The sequence below is a fragment of the Diceros bicornis genome, chromosome 19 (assembly GCF_020826845.1).
Source record: "Diceros bicornis minor isolate mBicDic1 chromosome 19, mDicBic1.mat.cur, whole genome shotgun sequence".
NCBI lineage: Eukaryota > Metazoa > Chordata > Mammalia > Perissodactyla > Rhinocerotidae > Diceros > Diceros bicornis.
Genome location: NC_080758.1, coordinates 19,479,962 through 19,494,423, shown reverse-complemented (window position 1 = coordinate 19,494,423; position 14,462 = coordinate 19,479,962). Strand labels below are relative to the sequence as shown.

Sequence of the window (14,462 nt, the reverse complement as noted above, 5' to 3'; positions counted from 1 at the left end):
CCTTTCTTTAAATCTCAGTTCAATTCAAGTACTTTTCTAAGGGTTCTATTTGATGCTTGTGGTAGATTTTAAAATACAATAATATGGCTCCTTCTTTTGATACTTTCTATTTCTTATACTAAAGAATTATTAGCAAATAATTCAAAAAGAAGATGTCAGAAATTCACAGAGATCTTAATCTTGCAGTCCCCTAACAGAAGAAGGAGTTGAGTGAGTTCTTAGCTCTTATGCTGTGTTTGAAGTTAGCCACTGTCTTGGGCAAAATGGATTCACAAGTGTAAAGTCAATAGCTTGAAGCATCAGCAGTAAAGATAGTGATAGTAAGGGGCAGTGAGTCTTAAGAGCGTAATCTGTTGTAGCAGTTGTAAGAATAATATTAGTAATTAAAATTAATAGGTGCTTACTGTGTGCCAGGCACTATTCTTCATGCTTTATATGCTTTTTATTTAATCCTTACAACACCCCTTAGCAAGAAATATTGCTGCAATTATCTCCATTTTATAGATGGAGGAACTTAGGTATAGAGAGGTTGAATCATTTGCCTTAGGTGACACAGCTACTAAGTAGTAAAGCTGGGATTTGATCCCATGCAGTCTGATTCCAGAGCCAGCACACTAACTATCACGTTATCCTGCCTCCTGTGGGACTTTGCTTATCCTTTAACTGCACAAGAAGGGAGAAGAAGGGTCTTTAGTGAAGTCATATTAAGAATATTAATGAGTAGGTGAGCCATAGAGAGATGTTCAGGTCCTAGAGTTAGTAGTTTTTCTGACAACTAGCCTATTCTTGGCAAAAGTTCAAGTTTATGAGAGCCAACTCAAGGAATTGAGATTGAAATATTGAGTAGTGATTATGGTAGTCAGTCACTCCACTTTCATGTCAATTATCTATAGACTAGTCAATAAAGAAATGTAAGACTTTAGCTCTTTATGTTTTCTGTATCACCTTTATGCTTAGGTTGCATTTATATAAAATAATACCTTCTTTCTGAGTTTGGAAGAGGTTAGTAATAACTGTTAAACCATTTGGAAAAAAGAACAGTTGATTTCATTTTTTTATTGTTACGTTTAGCAACCCTCTCCTTATCCGGGGTGAAAAAAACGCAAGCTGGAAGACTGAATTAATACAGTCTTATTGTGGCAGGGACCCCAGATGGCAGGATCGGTCATTAAATCTTACTTGCTGGCTATGGTTTTTTTAATTTCTGGGAATTGTTCTGAAGTCTCTCAGTGACTGATTATCCCATTTTGAGTCTTGAAAACGTATAATGTAGCCAGTAGTTTCCTGATGGGACCATCTGCATGCCTGTTCAGAAGCTGTTCAGAGAATGTCTTAACTGAAAAACATTTCCCTTTCCTGTGGTGCGTTTCAGCCTAAATAGTAAACATTAGCTGAATGTGATCCTCTAGTACTTTCTCCTCCCAAACATAGTTACACATGTATATTCTCCATTCCTATATATCCTCTAGTACTTTCTCCTCCCAAACATAGTTACACATGTATATTCTCCATTCCTATATTTAAATATGTGTGGTATTGTAGTCTTTCCTCTTTCTTCTACCCTAAAGGTCGTTTGCTTAAAGACCCTGAGTTTATCTTGATTGCTGTTCTATCATGTAGTCCTAGAATGTTTATCTAGTCCAGTCATTCCCATGAGTCACATTCTGTTATTTTTCTGGTAAACTTGGGCTCACATCATGGTCAATAGTAGCTATATGACCTTGAGCAAGAGACAAGACCTCTGTTTCAGAGTTCCCTTGATTATAACTGGAAGAGGTTAAACCAAACTGTCTATAAAGTTCTTTCAAGCTCTTCCATTCTGTAATTGATTAAGATGACTCAAAACCACCTTTCATAGCTATGTAAAACTTATTGAATTATCTTGAATAGTTAGGACAAAGGAAAATATTCTTCAAAAGAATTTAGTTTCTATTGAGTGGGACCGCCATCTGTTGAATAGCACATTTTTGTCTGGATGTGTGTATGTTTTGAGGTTTATCTCCTATTTTGGTGAATTGTACTTGTTTATGTTTGATGCTCCTTTTCTGTGCCACTGTGACAGCTCATCCAGGGTCACCGTTCAAAGAAGAGCCATAAAGAAATAGCACCTTAGGAATCGGTAATCATTATAGGACCTCCCAAATACTTGCTTACTGCTTTGTGACTTTGTGTATGCAAACATCAGTGATAGAAGGTATACCACTAGATTTGGTTAGGAATTTCCTTTCAAATTGTATATTAAATATCTAATACAAACCCTCCTATATGCATTATTTGATGGTATTAACGAGGGTTAAAGATGAGTTGATTTAAAAGTAAGTGAGGATAGTACACTGGGGTTACTGTCTATAGTAGTGCTTTCCCAAACTCCCCTGAGTCTAAAAGAATACAGTTTCCCAGGTTCTTCCCCTGCAGAATGAGTGTTTTTAATTGCTTTCTCAGGTAATCAATCAATCATTTATCAGGGAGTTTTGGGAAATACTGCTCTAGAGAAAAGTACTAGTAAATTTTTATTCATCTGATAAATTGAGAGGATTGGATCTAAGAACCTCCCCAGTTCTAATATTCTGTGATTCCAGTTTTTCTTCCTAATGGCCCCCCAAAACTACTTCTAGAAATGTGATTGGTCCTTATTTAAGTCCTTTCTCACCATGTTTCTTTGTAGGATGGTAAATTGAAAAAACCCAAGAATAAAGATAAAGATAAAAAAGTTCCTGAGCCAGATAGCAAGAAAAAGAAGCCGAAAAAAGAAGAGGAGCAGAAGTGGAAATGGTAACATCTCAGCACTGAGTTAAAATGTCAACTCTTTTATTCCACAACCTAATTAAGCAAGAGTATTGAGTTATTAAAATTAACAGCCTGATATTTGGGGAAGGAGGGAAGTACTTATAAGAATCTCTCAAATAACATTCTTAAATAAGTTGTACAGGTCCTAGTGAAAAGCATTAACTAGCTCTCAACCTATGGGATCTCAAAACTAGGTCCCACCCTATTGAACAGAATGAACTGTAGAAGTAGACCTATGTATATATGGGAATTATGCATATAACGAAAATTGCATTTAAAATAATAGGGAAAAGATGGATTAATAAATAAATCACGTTGGGAAAACTGCCTATTTATTTAAAAAAAAACTTCCATAAGAAAACCTGAGTGAATATTTTCATAATTGTAGAATAGTGAAGACCCTTTAAAGCAAGACATATAACCAGAGCCATAAGGAAAATATTTATAAATTTGATACATCAAAATTAAAATCTATATGGCAAACAAACTCATGCCATTTTTAAAAAAAATCTTAAGGGAAAATATTTGCAGTACAAAGGGCTAAGGTTCCTATTATGAAAAAAAGTCTTTTAAAACAAATACGAAAGGAACAGTCTGATAGAAAAGTGAGGAACAGGCAATTCATTAGAGCAAATAAATGATTAGTAAATATCTTAAAATATGGTCAACCTCACAAGTAATCAAAGATGCAAAGAAAAATAATAAATGAAAACCTGTTTACCCAGATCTCCCTATTTTTAACTGTTACACCTTTTTGTTTAATGTCTCTCAGATTGGGAAAGATTAATAAGTATCAAAATATCTAGGGCTGTGAATATGAGAAAACAGGCCTTCATCTTCACTGAGGGAGTGAAGATTCAGACAGTCTTTATGGAGGACAGTTGAGCAATAACAGAGGTTAATTTTGAGAAATGTGTTTAGGTGAGAAATTTTTATTTTCTACTTAATAAATTTTGGTGTTTAGAATTTTGAAATAAACGTGTATTTTTTTTAATACCAATTTTTCTTGAAACTTTGTGTTATTTACTACACCAGTAATACATGATTTGTATTTGTGTTGAAAAAATGAAAATGATCCAGAGGTATCTGTGTTAGAAAAAAATGACAGTCCTCTTTACCTCTTTCTCTCATTCCCATTTTCCTTTCCAGCTTTGAGGTAACCACTGTTCATGGTTTGGTGTGTAGACTTCCAGACCTATTTGTATACATCTACCCTGTGGCTTTTATAATTGAGAACAGTAGTGTCCCCAGCACCTCTGAGGAAAGGGGAAAGATCAGTGACCAAGGAGGTGGCTGAGAGGAGCAGAGCTGCAGTGGCAGAAAAGTTCAGCACAGCTGTGTGATCAGAATTGTTGGTATGAACATATGTGGGGTTAAAAGGAAAATCACAGAACAGAAGAATCGTGGGCCTTTCCAGAGGTCAGAGTCAAAAAACAATCAAACATGTGTTTTTATTTTTCTCATTTTTTTTTAATTTTGTTTTTTGTGAGGAAGATCAGCCCTGAGCTAACATCCATTGCCAATCCTCCTCTTTTTGTGGAGGAAGATTGGCCTTAGGCTAATTAGCATCTGTGCCCATCTTCCTCTACTTTACATGGGATGCTGCCACAGCATGGCTTGACATGCGGTGCGTCAGCGCGTGCCAGGGATCCAAACCTGCGAACCCTCAGGCTGCCGAAGCAGAGTGCACGCACTTAACTGCTGCGCCACCGGGCCGGCCCCCATATTTTTCTCATTTTTATTTCATTTTTTTTCTTTGAAGCTAATCAAAGGTTTTCAGTGGCAGAATATTGAAACGTTTTTATGACCTTTAATAAAGTGATTTTTTAAGATAAAATGAAGTGATTGTATAAATCAGGGGTTATTATTGGGAGTTGTGAGAATGGTGAGTTAGTAATTCATCAGTCTGTTATGTCTCTCAGGGTTCTGTGGTGGGTGCTCATTAAGCGTTTGTTGAATGAACAAGTTCATTTCCTTGTCATCAGTAGCTCCCTGCTGTCTTTCTCCTTCCTTTCAAGCCTTGGCTCTTGTTGGGCCTTGAAGCAGGTGTACTCTTATCCTGGTCCAGCCTTGTGTGTGCGGAGTTAGGTACCCTTGAAAGGTCTAATAGCCTAATTGTGCTTCTCTGGTTGAAATCCTTGTCAGTGTTGCCACACATTAATTCTGAGAGGCCATGACCTTTGATTTTTATTCTTGTTTTGGTTTAAGTGGGCCTGGTTAGTATTTAATTGAAGATGGTTGGCTTGGGGGTAAGCAATCTTTGCTACAGCCTCCAATGCATGCTTTTCTCAAGTCTGATTATTAAATTTTTTGCATTCTTAAACACAGTGCTTGATTGTACACTGTAGGTAGAGAACAGGAATGATTAGCCTCTTAACTGATGGCTTGCCCTTTCCTTCTGTAACTATAGGCTACCTGTTATTCTCTGAGGTCAGTGGTCCAGTCCTCAGTGACTGGCACTCATAGCCTAGTCAGGAAACTTAAATGGTAGACACTCTTATTTTCACTATTCCTCTTGGTATCCCACTAAAAGAATTACACACTTTACTAGCTTGGCAAATAAGCAAATCTTTTGCTTCCCCCCAGTCTGCAGACTTGTTCATCCTGCCAAAAACAAACAAGCTTTGATTCTTATTTCCCTCTCTTTGGTAATTGTGCAGATGGGAAAATGGGTCCAGCTCCTTCTGTGTTTCTTTACTGTATCACATTTTCCCATAGAAACAATGTTATAAGTGATGGCAGTATGCTCAGGCTCATCCATGAAAACCTATTTAACTAGATCCCCCTGTTTTTAACTGTTACTCATTGTGCTGTAAGGGTTTCAGCTCTGCCTTGAGTTAAGTACGCTTTTGTGTCAGAGCTGACCTGTTGGATTGTAAGTCCCATGTTTATTCTAAACAGATGATTCTTCACAAAAAGACCTAGAAACTGGGGAGTTTGTTGCTTGTGTTAGCTGTGACTTTAAATGGAGTTTTGTTTCTTTTGGCAAAGGTAAAAAGCTGTAAGGAGTAAGGATTATAATATAAGGAATTAGTGTTGAAAGACCAGGACTCACGATTACAATCAGTAATAGTGATAAGAAATTTATGGAATATGGATTGACGTTCTCCTCAAACCAGAGAAACTGTCTTGATTCCAGAAATTAGCTTCCAGAAAGCTGTAGTATATGACCTTTATTTCTGAAATTTTAAGAATTAAATATGCATTTTACAGTGTACTGTGAGGTGTTTGTTAACTGCAAGGGAACTTGATTTCAAACAGCATATAGATGTTTACTTTCCTGTCCTACACACACTTCTAGCACTTTTCCACCTTCCCCTTTTCAAGCACATTTTATTGTCAAATTGATACCTAACTTGAATTCATAAGTCAAGCCTGCTATAGAGAAGTCATTTTGATGTCTAGGTACATGTTTTTCTTATTTTTGTTGGTGAACTATTGAGGGGGGCCTAAAAGGCCAACACTGCTGTTTTTATTTGTACAGTAATAGTTGTTGATCCGATGATAGCAGCCTATTGGAGGAAATGTTCTATCTTTCTGTCTACACTGAGGTTTGGTGTTGAGCGATTCACTGAATCTCTTACTTTGCTTAAATGGTAAGGAAGTTGCTGTGAGTCCTCAAGGTGAATGTAATGGAATAGGAAGAATTATAAAAACAGTTTGAGGTCTTAATTAAAAAACACTGGAGTTGATGAGAAGAATGGAACCAAGTCCCAGGATGAGAGAAAACATGGTGTTCTGAATCTCCTCACAGTGACTGCTACAGATAGGCTTCTTGTAATAGTTCTCACATACATGCCTACATACATAATAACATACATACATATGTACCTATTTTCTGTGATTTGGAGAGTAACAGAATCTGGGGTTTGGGTGGGTTCCTGCATTCAGGCCTTTCTATGCCAACGTCTAGTTGGGTTTTCCTGCCACTTTCATATTTGTAAAATGGTAGCTTGGTTATAGAGAATCTTTAATGCTCCTTCCGGGTCTAAAATTTTGTTAAACCTTGACTTTGAAGGTTTTTTTTTAAAACTATTTTTAATATGTGACAAAATATGAAAACAAAATTTACCATCTTAATCATTTTTAAGTGTGCAATTAAGTGGTATTAAGTACATTCACATTGTTGTGCTACCATTACCACCACCATCCGTCTCCAGAACTCTCTTCATCTTACAAAACTGAAACTCAACAGTAAGTCACCATCATCCCCTTTTTCCCTTAGCCTCTGGTAACCACTATCCTACTTTCTGTATCTATGAATTTGATTACTGTAGGTACCTCATATAAGTGGAAACATACAGTATCTGTCCTTTTGTGACTGACTTATTTCACTTAAGAAAATTTTTCCAGGTTCATCCATGTAGCATGTATCAGAATTTCCTTTCTTTTCAAGGCTGAATGATACTCCATTGTATGTATAAACTACATTTTACTTATCCATTCATCTGTTGATGGATACTTAGATTGTTTCCACCTTTTGGCAACTGAGTAGGGCTGCTGTGAACATTTGTGTACAAGTATTTGAATACCTGCTTTCAATTCTTTTGGCTATATTCCTAGGAGTGAAATTGCTGGATCATATGTAATTCTATGTTTAATTTTTGAGAAACTACCATACTGTTTTCCACAGTGGCTGCACCAGTTTACATTCCCACCAGCAGTGCACAAGAGTTCCAGTTTCTCCACATCCTCTTCAACATTTGTTATTTTCTTTGTCTTTGTTTTTATAATAGTCATCCTAATGGATGTGAGTGGTATCTCATAGTTTTCATTTATATTTTCCTAATGATTGGTGATGTTGAGCATTTTGTCAGATGCTTATTGGCCATTTGTATACCTTTGGAGAAATGTCTATTCAAGTCTTTTGCCTACCTTTTTTTTTGTGTGAGGAAGATCAGCCCTGAGCTAACATCTGTTGTCAGTCCTCCTCTTTTTTGCCGAGGAAGATTGGCTCTGGTCTAACATCTGTGCCCATCTTCCTCTGCATTATATGGGATGCCGCCACAGCGTGGCTGGACAAGCGGTGTGTTGGTGCACGCCCGGGATCCAAACCTGCGAAACCTGGGCTGCCAAAGTGGAGTGCGCACACTTAACTACTATGCCACTGGGCCAGCCCCTTGCCTACTTTTTAATTGGGTTGTTTTGCTGTTGTTGTTGAATTGTAGTTCTTTATATATTCTGGATGTTAATCCCTTATCATATATGCTTTGCAAATATTTTCTCTCATTCTGTGGGTTGGCTTTTCACTCTTGTTAATTGTGTTTTTTGATGCACAGTTCTTAATTTTGTAGTCCACTTTACCTAATTTTTCTTTTGTTACATGTGCTTTTGGTATCATATCTAAGAAATCATTGCTAAATCCTATGTCGTGAAGCTTTTGCCCTATGTTTTCTTCTAAGAGTTTTAGCTCTTATGTTTGGGTCTTGGATCCATTTTTTTGAGTTTATTTTTGTATATTGTATAAGGTAAGGACCCAAGTTCATTCTTTTGCATGTGAATGTCCAGTTTCCCCAACCATTTGTTGAAAAGACTGTCTTTTCTGTGTTGAATGGTCTTGGCACTCTTGTCAAAAATCATTTGACCATATATGTTGACTTTGATTTTACAGTAATGCTATTGTTACAGCAGAGTTTGATACATGTAATTTTTTTGTGTGTGTGTGTGAGGAAGATCAGCCCTGAGCTAACATCCGTGCTAATCCTCCTCTTTTTGCTGAGGAAGACCGGCTCTGAGTTAACATCCATTGCCAATCCTCCTCCTTTTTTTCCCCCAAAGCCCCCCAGTAGATAGTTGTACGTCATAGTTGCACATCCTTCTAGTTGCTGTACGTGGGATGCGGCCTCAGCATGGCCAGAGAAGTGGTGCGTTGGTGCGCGCCCGGGATCTGAACCTGGGCCGCTAGTAGTGGAGCGCGCGCACTTATCGCCAAGCCACGGGGCCAGCCCCTGATACATGTAATTTTTATTTGATGTTTTGAACTTTGTTTAAAGGATAGGAGTAATAGAATATGTATAATTGGCCTTCAGAAGGATTCTGTAGAACTGTAGGGCTTTTCATTTTAAGGTAGAAATAGTGAAGATTAAAATCGATGAAGTTTTAAAATATTCTATCTGTAAGATGACTGACTTTTAAAAAAACAAAATGGTGTTGGTAGTGAGACAGTCTGTTTAATTTCAGAGAAAGAAAGACTCTGAGACATATCAACCAATTGCAGTATGTGGTCCTTAATTGGATCCTGATCTATAAAATACATTTTGGATATAATTCGAAAGTTTTTAGTATGGTCTGGGTATTAGAATGATACTAGAGAATTATTAATTTTGTTAGATTTGATAATAGTATTACAGTTATGTGAGAGAATATCCTTATTTTTGTAGAGATATTTGCTGAAATATTTAGAGGTAAGTATCATATTTGCAATTTACTTTAAAGATTTTTTATTTATTTATTTTATCCCCCCAAAGCCCCAGTAGATAGTTGTATGTCATAGTTGCACATCCTTCTAGTTGCTGTATGTGGGACGCGGCCTCAGCATGGCTGGAGAAGCGGTGTGTTGGTGCGCACCCGGGATCTGAACCCGGGCCGCCAGCAGTGGAGCGCGCGCACTCAACCGCTAAGACACGGAGCTGGCCCTGCAATTTACTTTAAAATGGTTCAGCAAAACCAGGAAATTGAGCATAATGTTAATGATTGTTGTATATAGGTGATAGGTATATAGTGTTCATTGTTTACTGTATGTTTGATCGTTTTTAAAATTAAAAAGTTAAAAGAAGTTGTTTCCACTGATGTTTACATTCACTTATCAGTGTCAGCTAGATAGCTCTAGATAATCCATAAGTACCTTAAACTCAATTTACCCTAGCTGAACTATTATTTCCCAGTCTTCTGTTCTATTATGCACTTTCTCATAGGATTGTTTTCTCCTAAACCTTCCCCTGGTATCTCCACTCCCAGGAGGCCTTTTCCTATGTATTAACAGCATAAATAATACCTCTGTCATGTATACCATTGTGGTTTAGTATTATACTAGTGTTGTAAGACAACTGTTTCCATTTCCATATCCCCTACTTGTTGCTGAGCAACTTGAGTGACGATCTCTTGTATCCAATATCTTTGAACCAAACTGTTGAAATGTATTTTCCTCTGTTCACCTGAGTATTCCATCTTATTCGTTGTGAGTGTTGGCTTTTTCAAAGCGAAAGACTGATTATTTTGATCTAGGACATGAATGTGGGGCCCAGAGTCATTCCAGAGCATCAGTCAATTGAGCAGATAATTATTTGGGTATTTAATAGGTGATAATCTCATTAGGTGAAGTGATCACTAAATAGGGTTGTACTTTGTCTTTTAAAGGTGGGAAGAAGAGCGCTATCCTGAAGGCATCAAATGGAAATTCCTAGAACATAAAGGCCCTGTATTTGCTCCACCATATGAGCCTCTTCCAGAGAATGTCAAGTTTTACTATGATGGTGAGTTCTTCCATGGTTGCCCAATTCTTGGCCAAGAAGAGTCTGCTTCTATTTAGGAATAGAAAATGAGGAAGGATCTTGTGCTATATAATCATTTTCATTTATTTCATTTTGTTTTATTGTCATTGTATGATTTAGGGGAAGGGTCATCAGGTGTTTACTTAATTCTTAAAGGCCCATTTGGTGCTGAAGAAGTACCCTGAGAAAGGGGCTGTTAATGTCTTAACTACATGGTCCCCAAAAGGTCCATGGACATAGCTCACAGTACCTGGTCCACAAGCTAAATGTTTTTATCTTAACTTCCTTTTTTTTTTTTTTTTTTGTGAGGAATATTGGCCCTGAGCTAACATCTGCCAATCCTCCTCTTTTTTTTTGTTGAGTAAGACTGGCCGTGGGCTAAGATCCATGCCCATCTTCCTCCACTTTATATGGGACGCCGCCACAGCGTGGCGTGACAAGCGGTGTGTCGGTGCGCGCCCGGGATCCGAACCGGCAAACCCCGGGCCGCCGCAGCAGAGCGCGCGCACTTAACCACTTGCGCCACTGGGCCGGCCCCTTAACTTCATTTCTAAGGAGCTACTCTGCAAGATTTATTAGAGTAGCCATACTTGAATGGTAGTATTTTATTTTAACGATATAATTCAAGCTGACAAGCCGCTCATCACTAGAAATAGCACTCGTATTTGGTTGAGGATTAGTCAGTCTGCCATCAACCTCTAGATAGTGCTGGTACGTGTCTGTCACTCACTTTACATAACATGACACTATACCTTTGCTATATTGGCGGTCAAGTCTGATGAGCTACCTTGAAGAAATGCCCTGCCTAGCTCTCTTAGAACACTCAGAATTGTCCATTAACTATCATTGGTATTTCTGTCTTTGGGTTGAAGAATTTGAGAGTAGTCTTTGACACTCGTATTGGTAGTATAGCAGTATGCAGATGGTAATGCTCGACTGATCTGCATTCCAAGGGTTCTATCTAGAAATGGCTAGAGCATTTTTCCTCAAACCCATATGTGCTTAAGATTCACCAGGTGGATCTGGGCCTATTAAATAGGTGTGGAGTAGTATTGGGTGCTTCTGAACCAAGTGGTCTGCTAATGAAACTTTGAGAAACACTGGGCAGGAGAACTGCTGAAAAGCATCAGTGGTGAACACACAGAGAGTTCTGGTGCATCTCTCTGTCCACCAGCAGTGACCTCAGGGCCACGGATGCTTATAGGTTAAGGTAGTAGTTTATAGAGAAAGGCTAGGTCTTGCAAGTGAGGGACGTGTCAAACTTGGCAAGCTGGAATTCATTGTTTAAAACTATGTTTATTCAATGTGCCTATGTTCAAACACCAAGACTCAGCAGTAGGCAGTATTGACTAATCCCTGGTCTCATGGCATTTGCAATCTAGCAGGACCCCACAGCCTCAATGACCAATGCTTGCATCAGATAAACATTCTGACGCGTGTTGACCAGAGAGCACAGAACAGAGTTCTATTGTCAGCCCTCACAGTTGGTCATTCCTTGGGGACTCTCAAATATGACGCAAAGCCAAAACTCCAATGAAGAGAAAGAGCCTAGAATCTTGAAGAAAACGATCATAGAAGTGCAGGTATTCTGTAGCCCTAGTCTGGGCTTACTAAGAGCTTTAGAAAGCTCAACTTGTAAAGCCTCGCTTTGAGGTTCAAAGTAATTTGAGGGAAAGCTAGATTCTTTAGTCTTTGAGTTTCTCTTACTTTTCAAGATGGGAAGCTGAGGCCTGAACCAGTCATCACTGGTCACCATGGTCCCTTCCCCCATTCTTGCCCAGTCGTCCTACATAGGAGCTCCGGCTCCAGGGCTCTAGCATTTTGCTCAGTTGAGTTTCTCTCTGGGATTTCTTCCCCTTGATTGTGTAAACTCTCACTCTGCAGTAAGTCAAGAAGTTGTATTTGACTTATTAGTCCAAACTGATATTGTAAGTCCTGCCTACTTTCTAGGGAAGAGAATTCTCAGACTCTTTTAGAACCTGCCAGGGAGGTAGAGGACAGGCTGGCTAAAGCAGTGAATTGCCTCTGCTAAGAACATCCAGTTTTCAGCTCTGACTCAGCAGTTTCTTATTCCTTGAGCTCAGCCTTTTCCACAAAGCGCTACCATTGCCAGGAACCTTCAAGTCATCCTGCCACCACTCTGCTGCTGGGAGCTGTCATTTCATCTTTTGACAGCTCATCGAACACAGGAGCTCTCAAAATTGCTTTCTCTATTGGGACAGAATCAGTAAAATTGTCTAAAGTGTCTCCTTTTTTTTTTTTTTTCAAATACAGTTGATAATTAGTTTATACCAAACAGACCCAAGAACAGTTTATATTCTTTCTTGCCATTTATTCTACTTCATATATTTTATTGTTGGTGACTTAATGTTTTCCTTTATATTGGAAATATGTTACAACTTTTCTTGGCAACTCTGGTTCAGACTTGAACGGGGCAGTTCTGAAGAAGTGCAGGAAACCCTTGAAAGCCAGCCTATCCTAGAGGCCCACAGTGTCTTCTTTCAAAGGCAGGAGCTTGCGAGGTTAAGTGGGGGAAGTGGCGCCACCTGTCTGCCTTTTAAGTTATGGATTTCAAGCAGGTTCTTTCTGTCTACGCGGACAGTTTCAATTTTGCGCTACAATTCTCTACATCCCTGCAGTCAGGTAGGATAACTTCCCAACAATCATGAGATGAGATGTCTTCGGAGTTTTGAAATGAATAGATTATTGGTTGAGTTTTAGTTTTCTGGAATGAATGTGAAAATCCTTGGTGAATTATTAGTACCTATGTAATAGTAAGGCAGTAGAATAGTATTTAACCTCATTTAAGTATAGCCAGATTATTATGTAATGATTTAGTTCCAGATGGTGTTGTAAAGTTGGATTTTCAAGAAAAAATGGAAATTAGCCCTAAGAGAGTACTGTTAAAAGTACTCCATTTGGAAAGTAGATTAAACTCCCAAGTACTTTTCCTTTATTGCTTTATTGACTAATTAAGGTACACAAAACCTCTAGGCCCCATTTAGATTTTCTTTGCCAGTTAGCAGTTTTCATTGTGTAACATCAGAACTCCTTTAGAACAGCTTAAAACATGTATACAATGCCAAGAACCTCAGTCATCCTTTGTGCTCTGGATGAGTCCTATTTCCCTGGAAGAGGCAACCTCATAGTGCCTGTGTTCCAGAGCAGTGTATCTCAAACTCTAGTGTGCACACAGCCACCTGAGGGTCTCGTTAAAATGCACTTTCTAATTCGGTAGGTCTGGGGTGGGGCCTGAGATTCTGCGTTTCTAACAGACTCCCATGTGATGCCAATACTGTTGGTCTGTGAACCACACTTTGAGTAGCAGGGTTCTAGAGGAAGGTCTTATTAGACTTTTCATATGGGATATCTGGGCTGCCTGCTATGGATATATATATTTTTTTATTCATATTCCACCCACCTAACTTTAAAGAAGAAAGATGCCTATTTCTTTTCCCCACAATTCCTTTCTTCCATTCCCTGCCCTATCCCTTCCTCCCCTTCTTGAACAGAAGCTGCTTAGCTTAGCAGTGGCAGGAGTCCCTCTGAGGATTTGATTTTTAAAAACCATTGAAGAGGTGTAAAGGACCCTGCTTGCTGAAAGGAAAAGGAAGAGTGACTGGGCCTCCCCCAGGTCATCCCTGTCCTGAGCAGGCACCTGGGAACAGTTTACTGGCATAGTCTCCAGAGAATGACCCAGGTAAATATCTGCTAAAGAGAAGGAGAATTTATCCAAGTAGATATAAATCAGTATATTGTCTTTGTTGTTGTTGTTACCATGTGTCACCAGGCCTTTATATATCTTGGGAAAGTAAACCATTAGTAAGAAGATTTCTCCAGAACTCAGTATTTATACTCAGAACATGAATTATACATCTCGACTTTTGGAACCATTTTTTCCTCTAGGTAAAGTCATGAAGCTGAGCCCCAAAGCAGAAGAAGTAGCTACGTTCTTTGCAAAAATGCTCGACCATGAATATACTACTAAGGAAATATTTAGGAAAAATTTCTTTAAAGACTGGAGAAAGGTATTGTAGCCCATATATCAATATCCTAGCACTTTGCAAAAATACTGATCAGTTACTAAGTATTCAACTATAACTTTACGAAAAATTCGCTGATGTAAAATTTGAGTGTTATGAGTTTCATTGTAGTAAAAGTTGTTCATTTTTTTCTGTTCATTTA

At 38.4% G+C, this 14,462-nt stretch overlaps 1 protein-coding gene across 1 annotated transcript in view; it reads left to right on the top strand.

Annotated features, from left to right (window-relative positions):
* The window catches only part of TOP1 (DNA topoisomerase I), an 86,465-nt gene that overhangs the window by 47,885 nt on the left and 24,118 nt on the right, over positions 1–14,462 (top strand). The window contains exons 9-11 of the mRNA XM_058562694.1: positions 2,666–2,772; positions 10,144–10,259; positions 14,184–14,305. Of these exons, the coding sequence (XP_058418677.1) occupies positions 2,666–2,772; positions 10,144–10,259; positions 14,184–14,305 (345 nt within the window). The remainder of the gene's footprint in view (positions 1–2,665; positions 2,773–10,143; positions 10,260–14,183; positions 14,306–14,462) is intronic.